The sequence below is a fragment of the Ambystoma mexicanum genome, chromosome 10 (genome assembly GCF_040938575.1).
Source record: "Ambystoma mexicanum isolate Mex_15411 chromosome 10, UKY_AmexF1_1, whole genome shotgun sequence".
NCBI lineage: Eukaryota > Metazoa > Chordata > Amphibia > Caudata > Ambystomatidae > Ambystoma > Ambystoma mexicanum.
This window is the reverse complement of record NC_090932.1, coordinates 1,316,717,985-1,316,741,493: the sequence shown is the minus strand read 5'-3', so window position 1 is coordinate 1,316,741,493 and position 23,509 is coordinate 1,316,717,985. Positions and strand designations below refer to the sequence as shown.

The window sequence follows — 23,509 nt, the reverse complement described above, 5'->3', positions numbered from 1 at the left end:
TCCCATTCAAACGTGCACAATTCCTCAATTTGTGTATTTGACCCGTTTTTCTTAAAAACCGTTTAGTGAAAATTAGGCAGGAATTTGTGTTTCTGGAAAGTTTTACACATGTGATTTCCAATCTCATCTATTTCGAAAACTTCCATTCTGATCCAAAGTGTTTAATCTTGCTCATACTATAGCTTATGTTTGTTAGCATCTTTCCCATGTTGCTTTCATAGAGATTTATATCAATTTAAGGATTTTTGCACACTTCTCATTGTTTTGCTGAGGCATTTTCAAATGTAATTTTAAAAGTGTAAAATTTCCCAAAACGTACCTTTGTTTGGAGAGGGAAGATTGTATTCAAACCCTGTTCACTGTTCTTTATTCCCGAATGCCTGCTGCTTGCTTACATCTGTGTAGAATTGCTTCTTTGTGAGTTGAGAAATTTGCAGGGGGAAATCTTAACTTAAGCGCTATCTTTCCACAAACCAAAACTGCTCTTTTCCCTGTGTTTTATATTCTGTGTTGCTATAAGTGAATTCAACTGCCTTATCTACTTTCTGATTTGTATTGTCACCACATTGGTGATTGCGGCCCTATATATTAAAACATATGTTGATTTGAATTTTAAATAAATATTACCTTCACCAACCAGTCTGATTCCTGGTCCATTGTGACCTGGGGGTATTTTGACAAGGGTTGTGATAGGAGTGGTATATCGCTCATAATATTGAACCTATAGACACAATAAAAGAAGTATTTCATTTGCGCCCGCATACTAGGCTGAGAACAGGGTTTATTGCCCGATTGAAATCCTTAACATACCCACGAAGGTGGCAGTTGAGAGGGCCTCAATTCTGCATCAAAATGTGGTCATCCAGCACTGCACACCAGCCGCAAAAAGACAACCGAGACCAGAGCCTGACCACCATCAAACACCCGCCCTCCCCACCAGTCTTTATTGCTCCACCCTTGGCAGAGAAGGACAAGAGGAAAGAGGAACTCTGTAGCACCAACAGTACGCAGCAGACGGGGGGTGCCGTGAGGTGCTGCCAAGCAATAGCACTGAAAGCTGGCAGCCACCACCCAGTACCCTAAACTAGCAGGTACTAAAAAAAGGGCACACAAACCCTCCCACCCATTGGCTTTACCTTAGGGGCCTTGCTCTTGGCACCTCCAACCTGAACAAGGGCAGTCAATGTTAATGGCAGCCTAGTACATTACGCGGCGGGCCAGTACAGAGACAGTGGTATGGGCTTAGCTACCTTCAACACTTCCTAGGCAGGGAAGACTGGGACAGATAGGCCAGGGTCAGTGATCCAATGAAGGGAGGAAGGGGGTAGCATACAAAGGATTACAGGAAACAGGTTGTGGATTATTAGGGTGAGGGTCGAAGAGGAGAATGTGGCAGACCAAGAGACCAGCAGGAGGAAAGAAGAGCAGCAGAGTGTGAAGGGAATTTTTGGAGAAGCTCAGGTATGGACTAGTGAGTGAAAGTGGCGCGCACCAGGAGGAAGTACCGCTTTGCCGCGTTACTCTGTGGACCATCGCTTGGACTGTACTCCTGATGCATGAATTGCTGTTTTAACAAAGTTTACATGCTCAATTACTTGGCTCTGCCCACTGAGCCAGTCTTCATCTCTGGAACCTGTGCACACCGGGAGGAAGTGCCGCTTTGCAGCACAGCTAGCACCAGGTTCTTCCCCGGCACTTCTATGATCTCTTCCCCTTCGTTGGGCTGTGCAGGTCAGTTTCCTACAGCACCTACACGTTGAAAACAAACATGCCGTCAGATATCACTGCACTGAAAACACTGCACGCTCAAGTCCTCATACACCCATACATGTTTCCAGGAAAGCAATTATTTTGTCTCCTATATCTATACAAAAAAGTAAATGCATGACGGCAGATATCCGTGGGTTTTGTCATTTACGAAACCCCGGTGTAACAGCTACTTATGCCAACAACTTACAAATAAACCTGAATGCAACTTCGGCTACTCTCGGTGTTCGACCATGTCTGCCAAGTGCCAGCGCCATAACATGTTCATTTTGAGTCGCCATCCTTTATAGATGACTCTCACCCTATTGAATGACAATTGTACCAAAAGACAATTTTGAGATTAATCATCACTCTACATCTCAACCTGAACTTGAACGCCTGACCTTAATCTCTCCTATATTGCCAAAAGCTCTCGCACAAATCATATCCGAACACACTCTTATCCATGAGCCAAAATATAACCTCATTGTGCATTCCGCACCCATTGACTGCTTTGACTCCAACAAAGCTTGCAGTGCGGTTTCTAACTCGGACATCTCCCTCCATGCCAGTTTACAAGACTCTAATATTGTCTCGAACCGATCACAACCTCCTGATTTATTTACTCATCGCTCACCCGACATTTCTGCCTTATCCGATTCATACACTAACCCCGCTCCACGAAAACCAACTGCCACAAAAAAAATCATCCCGAGTCCAACTCAATGTTAGAAATCACTCTTTCAGCAATGAATATGGCCATGATTAGCCTTAGAAAACTATTTTAAACATTAGATGTTAAACTTACTCAGCAATCATTACAGATCCAACAAGATTGCCGATTGGATAATGCAAGAGCAAAGCACTAAAGCGATTATTCGCCCCTCCTCGAACCATCTACAATTTAACCCAAACCCAGATTTTGAAAGTCCCACACAAGTTACTCGAAGTGTTCCAAAGGACACAGCTTTACCTATATTTTCGCGTGTTATCCGCTCTGATGTGGATGACTCGTCCAACTTACCCACAATAGAAATCAATGATTCTAAACCCAGCTTTTCGGATATTCCAAACCCAAATCAAGGTGCACCTCAACCCTTTGACATTTTCACTTGCAAAAGAAAAAAAAATGCAACAAGAATAAAGTTAAGTCAGAAAAAGACCTCCCAGTTGCCGCAAGAAAAAAAGACCAAGAACTTAATGGCTTGAGCCGTGAACACAAAAAAGCTCTGTACAGTTCTTGCCTATAGTAACTTCAGCACAAAAAAATATCGTAATCTCTGGTCTGGCAAGAGGCAAAAAAGAACCACATCCCCAGAAAAAAAGATTATCCTTTAAATCACCCGCCACTGGATGAACTCATTTCATTTCTGGAAAACAATCTGCCGGTAAGACGAACAATTGCACACCGAATAGGCAGACGCACAAAGAGAGCAAGATCCAATCTAAACAGCTCCCTCCATCAGTAGATGGCCTATCTCTTGAACAGCAGCGCTTAGAAATCAGGAAAGCGGTTGACCAATACTCAGCCCAAAAAAAAGTCGCCCCAACAGACACTGGCACGCTAGCCCTCGTGCAAACACCACCCACAAATGTATATGAGCATTGCAAAACGCATGCAATGCTCCCTACAACACAGGCCCTTCATAATCCCCTGCAACACGATACTCGAAACAATGATGCCCACGTGACCTATTTTCAACAAACAGCTTCGTACCTATACACATACCTTAAAGCAAGCACTCAACCTCCATACAGCGAAATGCAAGAAACAGCATTCAGATCACTCGTTAATGATGAAATTTCGATCCGCCCCATATGCCTCTTTCGACCTTTGCAGGACCAGCATGACGAATATCTTCCAAGACATACCCACATTGGAAAACATCACATCAATTGACATTGAACAGGTAGAATTCCTAAATGAAACTGACCTGTCGATTGTTAGGCTATCGATTCCATTGGGAGTTGTATTAAATGCACTCTGTAGGGCCAATAAGGAGTTATTCACACTTGGCTTCATCATTGCTCATGACCCTCGTAACAATAATGACAAACCATTGAATAACCAAACTGAAAGACCAATCTCTGGATGCTCTAACTGTGCCAAGTATAGCTCACAACAGAAATCAGCAGTCCAATTCCAGGACATAACAGCTAGAAGCTGCTTCACAACATAAAATGAGTTTAGCCAGTTGGAACACCCGTGGCTACATCCATCTACAAGAATCCAACGATAATAGAATAAACAGTTTTGACGTTTTAGCATTACAGGAGACCTGGTTAATTGAGACTCCTGTTTGGAATGATCATGACTTAGTGCTACTGCCAGCTAAGCCCTCTCAGAAAGGACAACCCAGTTCGGGCTTATTAGTGGCAGTCAAAGCCAGTGCTGGACTAACCATCCAGCCCTGGGCAGCTCCATTTTTTTTTACAACTAGTAAAAATTCAAAAGTTGTGGTCGCACAATTGCTTTGTTAAATATTTACAGAAATCCAGCCGGCATCTCTGACTATCGCATTTTTAAAGACCTAGAACAATTATTAGATATCGCCATGAATGACCCTAGCAATACAAACACCATCGTCAAGGGGGTCCTTAATTTACAATGCCTCCCATCACACTGCTTGTCCGGATAATGCTTTTGCAAGATGGACTAATTTAATGAAAGAAAGACAATTTTACATTACTAATGGTTCCCTACCAGGAGATGTGCCTCCACACCAGACATGGCCCAGAGGCTCTACGCAGAGCATCATTGACTATATTTATTTGGATAAACATCTTTATGCTGAAGCTGAAACACTTCAGATCATCAAACAATCAAGTAGTGATCATTCCATGCTCACTCTTTACTGGACATGGAATTCTAGACTAATGAAAGTTATTAAATCAACAATTACAAACTTTATTAGTAGTCAATAATGCCAGAAAACGTTTTCGCTGGAGCAAGACTAATTTTATGGCAACTGAATCACCTGATCTTGCAGAATCAGCATATTGACAACAACAACACACGGCTGCACTGATTCCTTTCAAAGTCTCACTCACAAGCTCATCTCTACCTTTGCACAAAAACAGGCACACCTTTGAGCCAGACCTAAAGCAAAAGAAAACTGCCTTTTGGCGTTTCAAAAGGTCCCTTTATCAATTACCAGTAGAAGAAAGGTTGGTAGCTTTAAAAAAGCAAAATGCACTTAAAGAAAACTCCGCTCAAATCTGGAGTCTTTTTAATCAAGTCAATCATGCATACCAATCACTTGTACAATTTATTGGTGTTACTGAGTTGCAGTGGTGCGAGCACTTTGCAAGCCTATACTTTGAACCTACAATTCTTTATAGTCTCGATTGTCCCTTTTAAGCAAAAGCCATGGCAATTAAAGACATCTAAAGCAGACGGAGCAGTTCATAAAAATATCTAGTGGGCCAAGAGCCCCTGGCCCAGATAGGCTGAGCAACGTAATGTTAAAAGCTCAACCTAAAATCTGGTCCACCATCTTGAATAATGTATTGGCTGAGATTATTAAACATCGCACTATACCACACTCTTGGAGACAGTCGTAGTTGCAATCTTTAAAAGAAGCCGATCGTTCCCAGGCCATAAATTACAGGCCGATAGCATTGCTAGACGCACAGGGAAAGATCTTTGCACGCTTTGTACTTCGTAGTTTTAACAACAAAAGAGGGACCAGAAACAAACCAGGTTCGTAGCTGGCCTGGGGACTGCCGTTAACTTGAGATCCCTTAATGCAATTAAATCCAAAAGCAGCATACGCCAAACAAAACAGATTTTGTTTTGCATTCACAGACTTCCACACCGCCTTTGACACTATATCGAGAAGGCTTCAACTGAACTTACATCTTGCTGGTTGCCCTTCCACGTTGAGATTATTGGTGCCCTTCATTCAGATACCTCAATTCAAATTAATCTGACAACTGAGGGTTTACTATCTGCCCCTGTCCAGACAACCAGAGGTTTGAAGTAAGTCTGCATACTTGCTCCAGCCATCTTTAATTTTTTCATCTTTGAAATGAAATATGCATTTCATAATATCGTTGCTTATGCACCAAAGTTAGGCCCCAAAACAGTGTCTGCCCAATTATATGCATACGATTTGGTCTTAATCTCTAAGACTCCAACAGGCTTTCAAAGACTGCTTGATGCCTTGTCACACTACATAGATTCCAATCAACCGACTATAAATCTGCAAAAAATTAAAATATTGTCTTGTTTCAGTAAGCGCTATGTTTGGAGCAAACCCTCATGGACTATGCATAACACCAGGATAGAGGTAGTTACTCACTACACCTACCTAGGTATGGTTATTGACAATCAACCCCACTTTGAAGTTCATCTGCAAATGGTAGAAACACAACTTGCAACTGCCATTTCTCAGACCAAGATCATCCTGGCCAAATATGGCAAATTGTCCTTAAAACCGGCCATTAGTTATTACAATCAGAAAACCTCTCCTGTTCTTCTATATGGTATAGTAAAAAATAAAATATTCCAAAAGATGGAAGGAAAGTATTGGAAACAGACTCCAAGATTACCACGGTACATACCAACAGCCTGGCTGAGGTATGAACTAGGACTGATCTCACTCCATGGATTGTATAATTGGTGCATTGCTTAGGAAGTGTCTTTTGGCAGGAAATTCGAACAGACTGCTCAAGACACTCTTGGAATATAACAAGTTTGCACTCCAATGGAGAATGTCCGTATAGGTTATCCTAGCTAGTGCTGACGTTACTATAGACACTCCTTAGATCCAAACAGGGCCAAAAAAAAAGCTATATCTAACTGATTGGATAGCTACGCTTGGACTGTGTATTCCGTGCAAATAATTCCGAGAGAATCCTTTCGGAGAAAAAACACTGCTCAATTGAGCCATACCTGCTTAAACATCCCTTCCCTATATACAGATCAGCTGTTTTAGGTCTAAGATTTAATCTGTGGCCTACTAGAGATCTCATGGTCAGACGCAATATAATCAACAAAGAAAGCAATTTTTGTCGTTATTGCATCAAAAAAAGAACAGAAAGAGACCCTACGACATCTTATAACAGAATGTCCAGCCCTTTCCACTTTAAGGATTGAACATTTCCTTAAACACTGTGATTATCTTGGAAACACCAATGCTGAAAACTCATGGCTCTTAATTCTTTGCACCTTGACTACCAGTCTTAGAATAGATACCATGAACTACATTGAATGCGTTGTTCACAGATTTGCAGATTGTCTAATACTTGATTGCACATGAATGGCTTTTTTGACTTGCTTCCAACATCTAGACATGTGTGCTGATCAGATGATTAGGTCATGGCCTTGGTGTTAACCTGTGATTTTTTTCTTTTCCTCCCTTTCCTTGTGGATCACTCTATGCATATTCCCTGAAGTATACAACAATTTACTAGACAATTTCATCTGATGACAACAATCATTAACAGGTTCCACTGTTATGATGAATATGTCGATAACGTGGATATTAATAAGACAATCAGTTGATGTCAATGATGATTTGAGACAATTGAAACAAATAAGTTTATAATATATGCTTCCCTTTTTTATGTACTTCAAATAGGGCATCTTAACTTGAATATCACTGAAAAGATGATGGATAACAGCTTGTAATGTGATTATTTTTTATGGTTAGTAAATTGATTTTAATAGTTTTATTTTAATTCTGCGATTGCAATCCCTTCTATTACTTACATTTTCATATTTCTATGTATTTTTAGATTTAACCTGTTTGTTCTGTAAATGTATTTATGTAAAACAAAAAAAACTGAAAAGTTTATTTATTCATCTATATCAATAAAAGAGTGAAAGTGGTACTGCTTTGCGAGTGCGTGAAAGTGTGGCAAGTGTGGTTAGGAGAGAGCAGGGAGTGATTATGTTGAGTGAAAGGAGGCTGAGTAAAAGGTAGGTGGAGTGTTAGGTGAGGGGAGGGTAGTAGCAAGGATGGAGAAGTAGCATCAAAGGGTGGAGGAGTCAAAATGTATGAGAGACATCCAGCAGACAGACGATAAGAGGGGAGGGAGTAAAGCCAGGCGGAAATGGAGAGCAAGTGTGGAGAGCTAAGGAAGAGTGAGAGGAAAGAGGGAGCATAAAAGACAGCATCAAGCAGGATGTTGGCAAGGCACAATCCAATGCCCCTTCAGAACACTCACATCTTGATAGAGTAGGGAAAGCAAGAAAGTCCCTGAGGATGGTGCGATAAGGCTAGGATTCTTTAGATTGACATTGAAGTTTACCTAGCCACGGTGGGTGAAACAGACTGCTGTAAGGGTGCAGAACTAAGAGTGACATGGTGGCAGGTTTATCGTTATAAACTTTTATTAACAAAATGAGGGTTGGGGAAACCCAACTATCCCTAATAATAAGAGGGGCTTCCCTGCCTCAAAGAATAATCTAAGGCGTCAGTCAGGATGTCCGAAGAAAAAAGTCCACCATTGTCAAACCTATTTCCAGCCTTTACGCTACAAACTTAAATTAAGTTGCAAGTTGATTTCTGACTCAAAAGAATGTTTCTTCTGGACGTGGGTTTAAATGTTACTTTCTAGGTCCTCAAACAAAGTTGAAATGGTACAAAACCAAACTTCCAAAGGATGTGCAACCTTGTGTCCAAAAAGGTTGCCGGGTCCACAAACGGCCAAGAGAAGGTCTCCCTTCTCTTGGCTTTCCAAAATGTTCGCAAACAAGGGGCAATGAGGCCCTTCCCCCCCGATTTCTCTTCAGTTTCTCCAAAGTGCCAAGAGTGTGTCTCTTCTCTTGGCTTGGTATAATGGTGACAAACACCAGGTTGGTACTGGGGAGGGGGGTGGCATGGCGACTCCTTTCCCCTAGCTTCTCTGCAGCTTTTTCAAAGTGCCAAGAGAATGCCTCTTGGCATAGTGTTCACAAAACCCAGAGGACATGCTTCCCTTCCCCTGGTTCTAGCTTCTCACAGCCAACCTGGTTCACTAAATTACCAGGTATTGAGACTATGAAGATGTCCAATTATTTATTCCTCATGGGGGGGGGAAGAGTCCCAGACTCGCCTTTCTGACATATTCTGTTTTCTGCAATACTTGCTATACTACTCTGCCAGGTAGCATAGGGCGGTTTTGCATATTTTAAGGCTTGCTCGCCTCCGTCAGGGTCTAAAACCCAGTCTTCAGGATTTTTCTTGGCCTTCTCCATCAACTTCTTGGGGCCACTGCCTCTTCCTGACAACCAATGTACCTTTTCTCCTGCGATGGTCTCAGGTCTTCCCGGGCACCTGCGGTCTGCTGTGGGGCTTCCCCAACCTTCACAGATGTTATACAGTGGCGTCGCCGTCGAAATCATCTGGAGAACGCAACACTTTTTTCTTGCGTTCTCCAGCATGCAGCAACGCCAGGAGTTTCTCCCCCCAGGTTTGTGGAGCAGTCCTTCTGCTCAGGCTCTGCTTCTGCTTGCCCCCGCCTCAGCGTCTCGGTCAGAGTTCTCCATTCTCTCGTGTCTCCGCTTGCTCTCACCTGTTCCATCAGGGAGGGCTCAGTGGCATTGGCAGTGCTACCTCTGTTTTTCTACTCTGTTGAATTTCCGATTTTCCAGACTGCGCTGTTTGGATATACGCGTTATTCCGGATTTTTTTCTGTGTCGCTTCTTCGTCTCAGTTTTCCAGATACAGTGTCCACATGGGTAGTCTGCGTTCTCCCTCGTCTCAGTGTAATGTAAGGAATTTCTATCTTCTACCTTACAATAATAGAGAGAGGGACTGTTGCCCTCAAAGGGTAACAGGGTAAGGGAGAGGCCAATGTTTTTTTTTTAATCTGCATTCTCCCCGAATCGTTGTCCCTCGTCCCATACGGGATTTCCCCACCAATGTGATCTCACACAGTGCACCACCCCCAGGGGGACTATCAGACTGAGGCTGCACTGCCCTAGCCCTGTGGGAGGGTCCCCCCCCCTTATAGGAGAATGGACGAGTTCCAAGAATTCACCACACTACCTACTAGCTGGTGGCCACATACACCTGGGTTAGGGAGTATGTGCTTTCAGACGAGAACATTCATTGAAAATTCCCCTTGAACTGTCCTTGAGAGTTCAAATGTGAGGAATCTGTGGCATCATTGTGGGATCCTACAGAGACTGCAACAGAAGTCATCCACTGCCATTCAGCAGGTTAAAAGTAGTAAGGTTGTCAAACACTTCAAACACATTACGGGAATAACCCAGAGAGCAGCAGGATGTAACATTTAAGGGGACGATGAAGTAATTATCCCGCCTATGGGCCAAGCCATGGTTCCGACTGGATTACAGACCGAGATACTGGAGGGAACCTATGGGAGAGGCTATGAAATTTGGGTTGCCCACACACATTCCCTGGAGGTATGAGCAGGAGATAATGGCAGACTATTGAGGAATACTGAAAGAAATCCTTTTAAACCTCCGACGCCTCATACGTCACAAAGCAGGGCCACCAAAAGTTTGCACCTTTCTCATGCGAATATACTTACATACTACGGGGGCTGCAGGGGTTTCCCCCGCAACCCCCGCTCACTATACTGTAAAGCAGGGGTGCACAACTGATTTTGTCAGAGGGCCGAAAGTACCTTACATGATGGCTATAGTGGGCCGAAAAGTAAATGTGGGTGGGGCGTTAGGCGCTGTGGGGCGTTGCGTGGCAGGAGGCTTTTTCAACCCCCAATTTTTATTAAACACATGGAAAAAGAATACATTTTTGAGGTGTAATAATTTTTATTTCTATTTCAAACTTCTCTGTTTAATTAAATTATATATATTTTATTGACACTTAATTGGACACTCCATTATTTTGGGCTGCTATTCTTGTTTGGATTGCCCAAGAGGAGTATGGCCTTCGTTATCAGGTTTCCACAAAAAACAAAGGCTTTATTTTTGGGTTCACTCGTGGAATGCGACACTATGCCCCATGGCTCCCACCCCTCAACCAAACACTATGCCCCAAGACACACACCCCTCATGCAAACACTAAAGACACCCACCCCTCAAGCAAACCCACCCCTCAAGCAAGCACTATGCCCCAAGACATCCACCCCTCATGCAAACACTATGCCCCCAAGACACCCACCCCTCATGCAAACACTATGCCCCAAGACACCCACCTCAAGCAAAAACTATTCCCCAAGACACCCACCCCTCAAGCAAAAACTATGCCCCAAGACACCCACCCCTCATGCAAACACTATGCCCCATGGCCCCCACCCCAAAACCAAACTCTATGCCATGCCACCAAGCATGCACCATGCATACATACTTATACAGACCCCAACGCCCCCACCCCTGCATACAAACAAGTATACACAATGCACTCATACAGACCCGCACCCCCCACCCCAACTCAGCACACAAACCCACAAGCTCACACCATGCGCCCATACAAACCCGAGCACCCCAACTCAGCACACAAACCCACAAGCATACACCATGCACCCATATAGACCCGAACCCCCAAACCCCAACTCAGCACACAAACCCACAAGCATACCCCCATACAGACCCGAACCCCCCCACCCCCAACTCAGCACACAAACCCACAAGCATACACCAAATCACCCATACAAACCCGAGCCCCCCACCCCCAACTCAGCACACAAACCCACAAGCATACACCATGCGCCCATACAGACTGGAACCCCTCTCCCACCCCCAAAACATGCATCTCAACATACACTGCACTTGCACACAAACACATTCAGGCAGACCCGAGACACACTCCACACCCGCATCTCAACATACAAGCAGCACAAAGATCTGACACACACACAAACAGAAAAAATCTGTACTTACCGGACGACGTGCTGGAAGGCAGGCTAGCTGGAACGCTGGCGAGGTCTGGTACTACAGCTGGCGTGGCAAGGCTGAAATGCCTTCCGGCATCAAGCCTTACTGGCCACGCCAGCCGTAGTGCTGGCCCTCCATTGGTGCAGCACACACGCACTACGTGGCTCGTGTGCCCTGAGCCAATGAGGGCCAGTGTTTTGTCCGGCACGGAAGATAAAAAAGACTTTTCCTAATGGAGGGCGGCCGATGCCGCTTGCAGGCCGCCCTCCATTAGGAAAGTCTTTGTTGTTGGCGGGCCGGACAAAACGGCATGGCGGGCCGCAACTGGCCCGCGGGCCGTATGTTATGCACCCATGCTGTAAAGTATAGTGAGCAGGGTGTTGCAGAGGGACACCCCTGTAGCCCCGGTTTTTCTTTTTATTGCGGGTTTGCTGCGGAGGTGTCCACCGCAACACCCCGCTCACTATACCAAGCAGTATGGCGAGCGGGGTATTGTGGGGACACCCCCCGCAGTCTTTATATTTGTTTTTTTAACCTGCATTGCTACCTCCAAAAGGTTCAAACTTTTGGTGTTCGAACCTTTGGTGGTAGCATTTTTCGGTCGTATTGTTCGGTCGGACCTTTTTTTTCGGTCCGATCGTACAATACTGCAGGACCAACCAAAAGCATAACTTGTGTGTGAAAGAGGTCAAATTCCAAAAACCTGTGGAAACCTTTGAATCAACAGAGAGCAGAGGCAGGGTTTGGTGAAATGACAGAAGCATAGGAAGAAAGGGATTGAATCAAGGCCTTCCGTGACCTGTGTCCATCGAGTTTGTTGAAGCTCAGAGGACAGATCCACTTCTGGAACAGCCTTGCAAGAATGTTAAATCAGAGGCAAAGTGCCACGCCTAAAAACACTGCATTTCCTAGAACAATGAGGATTCCGATACAGAGTCCATGCAAACCCCCATGCAGATGCTGTCGACTACCGATACCAACACAATTCTAGAAAACTAATGGAGCTAACCCACTCAAATTTAACTGAGGGCCACATGGGCTTGGAAAAAGACCTAAAAGGATTTACTCACACCTACAAGCCTGGTATTTATGCTGAAACTAAGCAGTGTTGTGTCTGCTGTCTCTCCAGGATGTTCCGACAGCACTCGTGCAACCTCTTCCGATCATACAGGTGCCATTTTTCTGAATCTGAATGGACATATTGGGCCTCCTACAACCATCCAAATTAGGCAATAAGTACATACTGGTAATTGTCAAAGATGACATAAGAATCACTCCCAAGTCTCAGAGGCGGTTCAAGAGTTTTTATTGACATTTTCAAATGCCCTAGGGCCGTCTCTCTCATCTCATTTAACAACACCTGCCTAACCCAGGCATCCCTGACGCCGAGTTATTAAACAGAAGGATGACCCCTCCCCATACTGCCTAATTTTGTTAAATACTAGGGTTGAGGACATAAAGGCACATTCTAGCTGCATGTGCATATTTTGTTTTTATTCAACACTGACCAAAAAATATGGGAGGTTATACGATAGAATTATGATTAAAAAAATAACAAAAAAATAGAATAAGAAAAGGCGAAAATAAATTAAATGGCAGGTGTATTACTTCTCGGAGCTGGTGACCTACCGCACCCCATTAGGTTGACACAAATCACTAATGCGAAGATGTCCAGTAAGAGAATGCAATCCTCAGCCACACGGTTCCCTTAATAGCTTGCTTTGCAAAATGTGAATGACACCTTCCAAAGGACAATAGCAGTTGCTAACAATGTCCTTGTGTGGAATGGGCCACAAATGCTTGCAACGCATGAGTGTGGGGAGGGTGGGAACATGCAAGGCAAAAATGAGTTTTCAAAAATTGATTAGCAGAGTGTGCCAATTAACATTTTCTTGATTAGTAAACAAACCCATTTGATTAGCAATGTTGTACTACTATTTGTAATGCTACCAAAGAGTTTTTGTAGCCCAAACATAAAATAAGCAACAATACAACATGTGCGTGTACCGATGAAGTACATTAGTGAAATCAGACATTCTTAAAAATTACACTAGACCTGCAGGTCGAGTAATTTAGTTTACCTATTCGACCTAAGATAAATGCACTCGACCCATGCCAACGGGCAAAAATTGTTAATGTACTTTCTGTAAAATGATGCACGTCACCATGCTCCCACTTTGTTTGGCACAGTGCTGCCATCCAGAGGCCAACCTTGCACTGATCCCTGCATTTGACATTTACCGCACAGCAAATGTTAAAAAGAAGTTATAAACATCCCCTGCAAAATGGTGCGCGCCTCGACTATGCGAGTAGGAGAGTAGACTTTGCAAGCACTGGATGAGTGCCTGTAAATTATTAAAGGTTAGCTGCATGAATGGACATATAGGATTAAAAAAAAGGCTCTGTAACCAGTTTGGAAAACTCTTACCCGTAGGTGCCAATATATAATGCAATCCTAATACAAGAGCAAATCGAGCTCTGGAGGGTAACTACGGTGTACGGAATTGCAGTAGATGTACCGACTGGATGGAACCATTGATCACTACTTTGCATAAACATCTAGTTAGCTTTGTGTATTCAAAGCAAGTAAGAGACTAAGCAGAGTATGGCACAGCTAGCAGAGAACTGGGCAACTAAGTGGACTATTGTAGTTTGCAGCCATCTCGCTTTCACAGTAGCTGATATAAAGAAACAGGGTGATAAGTTAGAATGTCGAGGAGTACGAGATCAGCTCACGAGTTGAACACCAGTTGCAAAGATGGATGTAAAACAGGTTACAGAACTAGGTTTGACATCAAAATCATTTGGCCCTGTGATCATATACATTTTAAAGAGTGTGCACTTATCAATATGATACATCTCGCCCAACAAATTAAAATATAGTTGACATAAAATTTAGATACACGAACCTAAACGTTACTCTACAGAAGTGAAGAATCCAAGGGAATCCTCAAATTGTTCACCCCATCGTCCTCTGCTCAGGTGGCCAGGGAAGGGCATCGCTCTTGGATCCCAACCCTGGGGGCCGGGGGGGGGATATTTGAGGGAGGATCAACAGGGTAGGGGAGACTTGCGGAACGGTTGGGGATGTCCTTGGGTGAGACGCGGTATCCCCCATTTCCATTTCAAGATGAACTCTCAGTCCCAGCCACTTTTACGGGATATTGCTACCCTTTTCCCTCTTTCAGAGATAATATTAGAAGACATCATCAATACAGGAACACTAGGAAGAGGGCGAAGAAGAGGTCCACAGTCAAAACTTGGGATGCCCCCATTCCTGGTGAGAACCAACCTTACCCTCCCCCTGCCTTTAGAGGCCGTTGTAAACCATCTTCCCACAATTTTCCTTCATTCAGACCATTATAGAACTGAGACGAGGAAGAGGCGACTAATGCACACTGATATGACATTTCACAACTCGGGTACTGATACGAGGAAGAGGTGCGAGAAACCAGGTGTCTCACCTGCTAGTCCCCAGGGATCTGTCCTCCAGGTGGCTAGGACACGGCCATCACTTTTAGAACCAGTTCCCGAGGGTGGACCAGTGCGGGAGGATCACCTTGGTATACGCGGTATGCCCTTCCATTTAACACCTTTACCCCATCCTACCAGGTAGGATATTTAGGGACTCTAACCCCCTCCTCCTTTTACAACATGAATACTTTCATACAGACAGCCCGCTATGAGAGAAAACTGACTAACACTCGAGCAGTATACCTGACGTGTACCAATACAAAGGTCAGTCAAGGTCAGGCAATTACTGATCACCACACACACCTGACTTCCATTAAGCTTCCCCACACGGATTAAACACAGATCACCAGAGCACACTCTGAGTGAGGCAAATCACACAAGGAAACAGCAGTTTCGGGATGGCAGCTGATGAGAGAAGAAAGGAAAAACAGAAGGAGATTGCAAGGAGAGAAGTTCCCTTGACCTTTTCGACAAGGGACCGTTACTTTCCAGAAACCTTGAGAAAAGAAAGCACAAGACCAGGAATCCAGGCTGAAGAACCTTGCATTGTGTGGCGGAGATACCCGGGGTCCTCCCACATCAATAATGAAGGCAGGGAGAAGCAGCAGCTGCTGTGGTACCGTCCTTGGCTCCAAGAACAAAGTAGAGTCAGTGAAGTCAATACAGTCGGTGAGTTGGGGAGACCGAAACAAGACGGTCTGTGTTGAAGCCAGGTGTCAAGCAGCAACAGTGTATGGCGAGCGTTGGGGAGAGTGCCCGAACGAATATTGTTAAAAAGTGTGTGCTAAAAGACAGAAATAAATTTGAACTGCTCATGAATGATTCAACTTTAAAAGCAAGATACAATACCTTTGACAGAGTGGTCCGGCACCGCATGGGTGCTCAATAGAAGGTCTCTGTAAGGTATCCATCTGAGAAGTGGCAAAAGTGAAAGAAAGAAAAAGGTTACATCAAGAAGAGAGACGGGTCGAGCAAAATCCTGCGCACAGACGAAAGTCTTTGTGAAGTAGAGAAAGTTTGGAAAAGTAGATCAATTTGGTCCGGACCTGGGGTCAACAGTAAAGCACCTGAGAAGTTGTATATGTGAGATCCTAAGAAGAAAGGAACTTTAATGTTTGTTGTGTTGCATCAGGCCCTCTGAAATAAGAGACTTTGAGAGACTTTGGCACAGAAGGCCCTGATGTTGAGGTTTTGAACTGCATTCTTGTGCAAGCGAAGCCAGAGTGTGCTAAGCTTGAGTGTGCTAAGCTTGAGTGTGCCGCCTTGTCCAGTTTTAAAAACGTGGGGAAGGAAAGCCAACGGCTTGAATATACTGACCCATCATTTCTTGAACACTTTTCTATTTGTATTTAGAAGGATTGGCAATAGGTTTATTAGTATAAGCCCTTTTATTTTGACAGACTCGACTAGGACTGCGTTATTTGATGGTCGTAGTTTGCTGCCATCTTTAGATTTAGCATTAGATATAAGTTTGTATAACCCAATTTAAGTTCAATAAACACCCTTGAACTGTGATCACTTCTGTGTGTCTTACTGTTTGATACCATGCCTTCCTTACAGAGGCCTGAGGACGAGTGCGAGTGTCAGGCATGTCCCAATAACTATGGTCAAGCAATGATAATTAAGAACTCACAACTACAACCCGTTAAATGGTTGCAGGTGTATGAATGGAGAGAGAAGCAGCAGTGAGGAGAACCAACAGTGCAGGAGAGTGTGGCAATCCGATTTGGAGCAGCCAGAAAATGGCCGGTGAAAACAACGGCAGAGTAGCCAGAGAGATGCTGAGGCCAGAGAGGGCCGCGAGAGGGTCTGGAACTGAGCAGAGCCCATTGCTGTATGTTCCCCATTGGCAGTGGGGAACACAGACACCGCAGACTGCTGCTGGAAGGTCCAGCGAGCAGGCGCTGCTTGCCGAAGCTCCCCAGGAGTGAGAGAGGAGCAAGCAAGAACCCGAGAGCAAAACCAGAGCACCAGGAGGAGCGGCTGCACACGAGTGAGTGACAGAGAAGAAAAAGTGGACTTATAACATGCAGAAAGGAAACCTGTAGTGTCAAGGAAGTCCTATGAGAAAGAATAAACTACTGTGAAGTGCAAGGGTTATCGGTTGAGTGACCTGTGATGGGTGGATCGCGTGGTCCAACAACTGCACCTAGATCGAGGAACCGTTCCTTGGAGTAACAAGGGAGTCAAGAGGATGAGGCTGGTCGGCCTAAAGTTGTTCAAGTGATAAAAAGGAAAAGGCAAACCAAACAAGTTGATTTGATTGTGAATTTGAAGTCTGAAGAACTGCCTACTTGGGGAAGGGAACCCCGAGACCATTTTGTGGAACTGTGTTGAACTTGGGAAAGGGAACCAAGAACAAGCTTGGAGCTGGAAGCAGCTCAGAACTTTAGTTTGAACACCATTTCTTTGGTTGCCGACATCCCTACACATTGTTTAGCTTTAGTTGTGAGGGCAAGCATAGGTTTTGGTCGCAGACAGACTTAAGGTGAACTTACTGACTCAGACTATCCTTAGTTTAGGTAGGGAAATCCCACCTTATCATAGGGCAAGTTAGGCCTTACACCATCCTGACATTTGAGTTAATAAAGATCTTTTGTTTGAGCTTTGAATCTGTTGTCTGTGTCTTGCTTCATGTTGCCTTCACACAGCATGGAAACAATGCATTCTTTATAGTAGCAATACTGTGATTGAGCATTATGTATCAACTTCTATTTAGGAATGGAATTGCATGACTGTCTTTTAAAAAGAAACAATGTTAACACATCTTTGCCCGACTTTGTCCCGATTACGTCTGGTTTGCAATTATTTGAAATAGAAATTCTTGCCTAGCACACCCCCGCACAGGCTATTGGCACCCAAGAGTGGAGGAGATGGTGACTGCTGCATTCTTTCGTCCATTATCGCCTTTGGACTTGAAGTGAACAGAGAAAAGAGGGTGGAGAGAGCCATGAGGGCAAGAGAGGAATGCAGGGTAAGCTGTCCTTTCATTGAACAAGGTCATTTAAATGGGTAATTTTTCTACAGAAGTGTCAATTTAATAAGCAAACCTACAGAAATGCATAGCAAATTGCTATGCAACACTGCTTATTTTATGACTTGAACACGGCGAGAAAGCAGATGTACATGAACCCATCTGATAATACCATCTGGTCTCACACTTATAGCATTAGTTTCTGGTTTCACACCAATCAGCAAAAACTACAATGCTGTATTAGTTAAAACATAAGATATAAACTGTGTGCACTCACCATGGTTTACAAACCCTTTAGCAAGTGCCCAGAGACGGCCCCAAGGCTCAGGCACTTGCTCCTCAGTTTCTGGGTCCTCGGGAATTGATGCAAGATCATGAGCTGCAACTGTTTCCAAAGAACTTAGTGTCCCGGAGCCGGAGGAAGAGGACTGGCTGGCAGACTGAGGCCCACTGGACGAACTGGAGCCACTTTGAGACTGCTGGGACTCGGTCGCTGTCTCCCGAGACATTTTAGAACTAGCAAAAAAAATTTAAGTACAACTGTTCATACAACACCATTAGTAAAATGCATTCTATTCAGTTCAGCGTTGCAGGAAGAATACTAAAATTGCACATACACTTTGTATTTGTACGCAAAGCTAAGTCACTTTTCCATTTCCGTTGTGTATTCCGCTTTGCTTAAGCAACCTGGGCTTTGAAAGGGAAAGACCTAATAAAAGGCAAAATAAGAAAGACAGCTGGAACTAAGGTGCATCATTAGCAGACCATACGGACTATGGTGTAAACAAAGGAAAGGAATTGCCACACTAAATTAAATTTCTTTTCATGAATGTCAAGTCATGTAGCCCTGCTATGAAATACAAAAATTCACCAGTGTGACTGCAGTTATGTTGTGGGCAGAAGTTTTCTGGTGCAGCCCTTGCTGGATATAGGGAAAGTACGAATATGGCACCAAAATTGTAACCAGGAAATCTGACATTTGGAAAATGAGGGGTATGATAGTAGTGCCAGTGTGAATAGAGTACAAAAACAAAATACAGCTTTTCAATGGAGTTTGAAATTCTAGGCATCGCAAGGTATTTTCCCTGAAATATCATTGACCGCGGTCCAACCTTACCTTTTTTTCTACACTAGCCAGGCATAGACAAGCAAAGCAAACAATCTCTTTCAGACTACACTATGCAGGTATCAGATAAAAATCTCATTGCACAAATGAAACTTGACAAAAGTCAAGATTGTCTACTCTTCCAGAGAAATATTTGCACACAGACTGTTAGCATTTGACATTTTCATCATATAACTATTTTGATCCAACAGATCATAAATGTCACATACAAAATTAAATTAAAAGGATTGAATATTAAACAAGTAATATTTGCTGATAAAAAGAAATGGTACGCAAGATAAACTAATGAAATTCATAAAAGATAAAATATAGTCAATTAAACATCCAGAGCTGGCACGACCTTCTTCAGGCGAATTACATGGTTAGATGTCTTTCTCCAAGCCCGATACACATCGTTCCCCTCACAGTGGGCTGCTACTTCATTCACCCCAGTCAGACAGATGTAAAGCCTCATTTACACTTATGCACAATTGTTTAAAAAGCAATATCAGATATTTCCTTCCTATATAAAAAATATTCGGGGAAAAAGAGAAGTGCACTGTGTTTCCGATTACATTTGGACAGAATGGAAAATCTACAGAGTTGCTAGAGTTCCATTTGTGCTTCAAACTGGCAAGAGGCAAAATGCCAACACGCAGCTTCACATAAAAGGGTTTTCTTTTTCAGCTGCATCATATCCAAATACTATTCAAAGCCAGTATGTACCTTTCTTAACACATGGGACCAAGGTGGCAGTTTATTTTCACACAGGTTTCTCTCCCCTCACCTTCTTGCATACCCCCTTTTCAATTGCGTGTAAGTTTCTTGGGATTGATTCAGGATCATGCCAATAACTTTCCCACCCCATAATAATCGGCTCATTTCTTATAGCAGGCAACCAGAGCAAATCTGAGCCTCTGGGCTGAGATAGAATATCTTTTACCACCTTTCTATAATTTCCCAGATTACAATTGGACCAAAGGAACGCCCAGGAAAATAGTGGCCTCTCACCACAAATGAGGCCAATGCTCTGCAGATCAAGGTCGCATAATTCCCAGGATATTAGGAGCATTTACAGGGAGACCCATTATGGATTTTAGGAATTATTGTTCTACCACTAGCATGCTAGTATTACACATGCCCCACAACTCGGCCCCATACAGAGCTCCTTGTCGGACCTGGATGTTATAAATCTGTAATATGACGCTCAAAACATTTTTCATAGAAAGACCATTGTCTCCGAAGGCCTTTTGGGGCGAGGGAAAGCAGGACAAAGAGGATTGGAATTCTCTCGCTCGCCATGGATGGTGAGTCAGTGGGTTCAACTAACACACAGGGATTTTACTCAAATACTCATTACCTCAAACAGCGGGTATGTGTCCTTTCTGTTACCAGAAAAACACTAATACACAAAACAGAGTAAGGAACAAAAGCTTCACCAGAGCTATTTATTATATTGTGCAATTAATGTGACCCTAACTCTTTCCCTACAGGGAGTACACTATGCTAACCCTGCATGATGTTTCTAACCCTCAGAAGCACTAAAGCGGCGGCTACCGGCAGGGAATGCATGGGGACTATTCGTGCCCTATGTCGAAACAATGAAAAAACCTTTTCACAATGAACTACCACAGTAAATTTTATACATACAAATTTCATACAGCTATGATCATTAGCCCAAACAATTAAAACCAAAGCAGTTACGGGGAAAACCATTTCCCGGCTGCACCCTTGGATGAAACAGACAGGTCACGTGGGACTCGGCGTCAAACACTCTGACAATTTAATTGCCCTCCGTGTGGTGCGTCTGGTTGATCCAGGAGTAATTTCTAAAACATTTCGTAAAAATATAAGTGTCGCACAGATTCTCAGCACAATATGCACTCTATACTCAACTCGTTTTTTACAGGTGCATGAACCATTCTCCTGTGCGGGAATACATGACAACTCTATAAAAGAAAACAGATTCTCTGACAATAATTCAAACAGGATATTTTGCAATCCCGCCCCTATGGGGCTTGCTGATTGGGTCAAAAGAAGCAATAATGGGTCCTGAAGAATATGATATACGCAAGACATCATTGAAACCGGTCGAACAGACATACAGATGTCACCTCATTTAGAGTGACACAAGTGGACTTATGCACTTTTAGACAAAAATTGTTTGAATTATTGTCAGAGAAAACAGATTCACTGACAATAATCCAAACAATTTTTGTCTAAAAATGCATAAGTCCACTTGTGTCACTCTAAATGAGGTGACATCTGTATGTCTGTTCGACCGGTTTCAATGATGTCTTGCGTATATCATATTCTTCAGGACCCATTATTGCTTCTTTTGACCCAATCAGCAAGCCCCATAGGGGCGGGATTGCAAAATATCCTGTTTGAATTATTGTCAGAGAATCTGTTTTCTTTTATAGAGTTGTCATGTATTCCCGCACAGGAGAATGGTTCATGCACCTGTAAAAAACGAGTTGAGTATAGAGTGCATATTGTGCTGAGAATCTGTGCGACACTTATATTTTTACGAAATGTTTTAGAAATTACTCCTGGATCAACCAGACACATCTCACGGAGGGCAATTAAATTGTCAGAGTGTTTGACGCCGAGTCCCACGTGACCTGTCTGTTTCATCCACGGGTGCAGCCGGGAAATGGTTTTCCCGTAACTGCTTTGGTTTTAATTGTTTGGGCTAATGATCCATAGCTGTATGAAATTTGTATGTATAATATTTACTGTGGTAGTTCATTGTGAAAAGGTTTTTTCATTGTTTCGACATAGGGCACGAATAGTCCTCATGCATTCCCTGCCGGTAGGCGGCGCATTAGTACTTTTGAGGGTTAGAAACATCATGCAGGGTTAGCATAGTGTACTCCCTGTAGGGAAAGAGTTAGGGTCGCATTAATTGCACAATATAATAAATAGCTCTGGTGAAGCTTTTGTTCCTTACTCTGTTTTGTGTGTTATAGAGTCAGTGGGTTCAGCCAGGAACCCAAGCAATGACCCCATTGATGAACAAACTGTGTGCAAGGACAGTCTTGCCCAATTTTTACTTTAGCTGTTTGGCCATCCATACAAATTCGTCAAGGTTTGCCAAAATCCTACTCTGGGGACACAATCAAAATGAGGTAAATTAAAATTGCATAGATATTCATGTTTCTTGCTGTTACGTTCTTTTCAAGATTCAGATGAAGCCTCATGACTCGATATATGGTGCTGACATTACGCTGGAACCCGGCCTGAAGGTGGTTCAGCACCCCTGCCTCCAGACACCAGGTATCCAAATGACCCAGTGAAACACTTGTGTACAGGCGCGTTATAAATGCCATATCATATATAACCAGCACCGCCATGCAAGAAGGGAAATTGGTCTGTAGTTGGCAGGAGACTCCACCCCTACCCCCCCCCCCCCGGCTCCCTTCTTGAATATGGGGATAAGTACTGCTTGGGTCCATGAATATGGTACCCTGTAAGCTGCAGGCAAATTATATAACAGATAGGGAGTCCAAATTGCCACTTCCTGCTTATACCAGTGAATAGGATCCATGTCAGGTCCAGACGCCTTCCCCAGTTTCTGTGACAAAAGTGATGCTGTATGTCACTTAAGGACAGCAATAATGGAACTTGGTGCTCCTAACCGCCCCATCTGGGATCTAAGACTCAAGGACTATTTCTCATCCCTATGCAGATTATCATAGTGGGCGCTCCAGGCAGCCTCTGAGATACAATTCTGAATTAAGTTTTTCACTAGGCTTCTGTGCCCCCACGCTTGGCAAGCATCCCCCTAAAGTTAGCAATTTTAGAAGCCTGGAAAAGATGGTCTGCTTTCCTCAACAATTTGCTGTAGGCCACCCTAGAATTGGCCAGAGCCCTTTTTTCCCCTCCCCTAGCCCCCCCCCTTTGGCGTGCTCAATCAATATCTTTTTTGTAGTGCGACACTCACCAGCATACCATGGATTTTTGCTTTTATTCCAACTTGCGCTCTGAAACCCTGGTGTACGAACGCGATATAAATAAAATATTAGATCATATCATAACTGTGGTCCGGGGCTTGCTCAAAGAATCCCCAAGCACACCGACCAAAGACTCGCGCACAACAGTCTGCTCCTTAGTAAGACGAAAAACCTCAATTAACGGGAGACTATTCGCATAAGTAGCTCGTCACTTTGCTTCAAAATCAAGTGAACACCACTTTATGACATGCCTGGCTTCCCCCTTTATCTCAATTGTAATCAACCCTGGTTACTAACAACCCCACTTAGACCAAATAAAGTCCCTGAGACAGATATAACTACAGGGTCATGGTCATTTTCTGGTCTTTTCATCTCCCTGAAATGCAATCGATGTTCCCATAGTTCAAGGTTTACCAGAATATGACGTGCATTACTTTCCCTAAAAGCATTTCTGATGATTG

At 43.6% G+C, this 23,509-nt stretch overlaps 1 protein-coding gene across 1 annotated transcript in view; it reads right to left on the bottom strand.

Annotated features, from left to right (window-relative positions):
* The window catches only part of CHEK2 (checkpoint kinase 2), an 816,762-nt gene that overhangs the window by 730,590 nt on the left and 62,663 nt on the right, over positions 1 to 23,509 (bottom strand). Inside the window, exon 2 of the mRNA XM_069619359.1 lies at positions 18,265 to 18,503. Within this exon, the coding sequence (XP_069475460.1) occupies positions 18,265 to 18,496 (232 nt within the window). The 5' untranslated portion in view covers positions 18,497 to 18,503. The remainder of the gene's footprint in view (positions 1 to 18,264; positions 18,504 to 23,509) is intronic.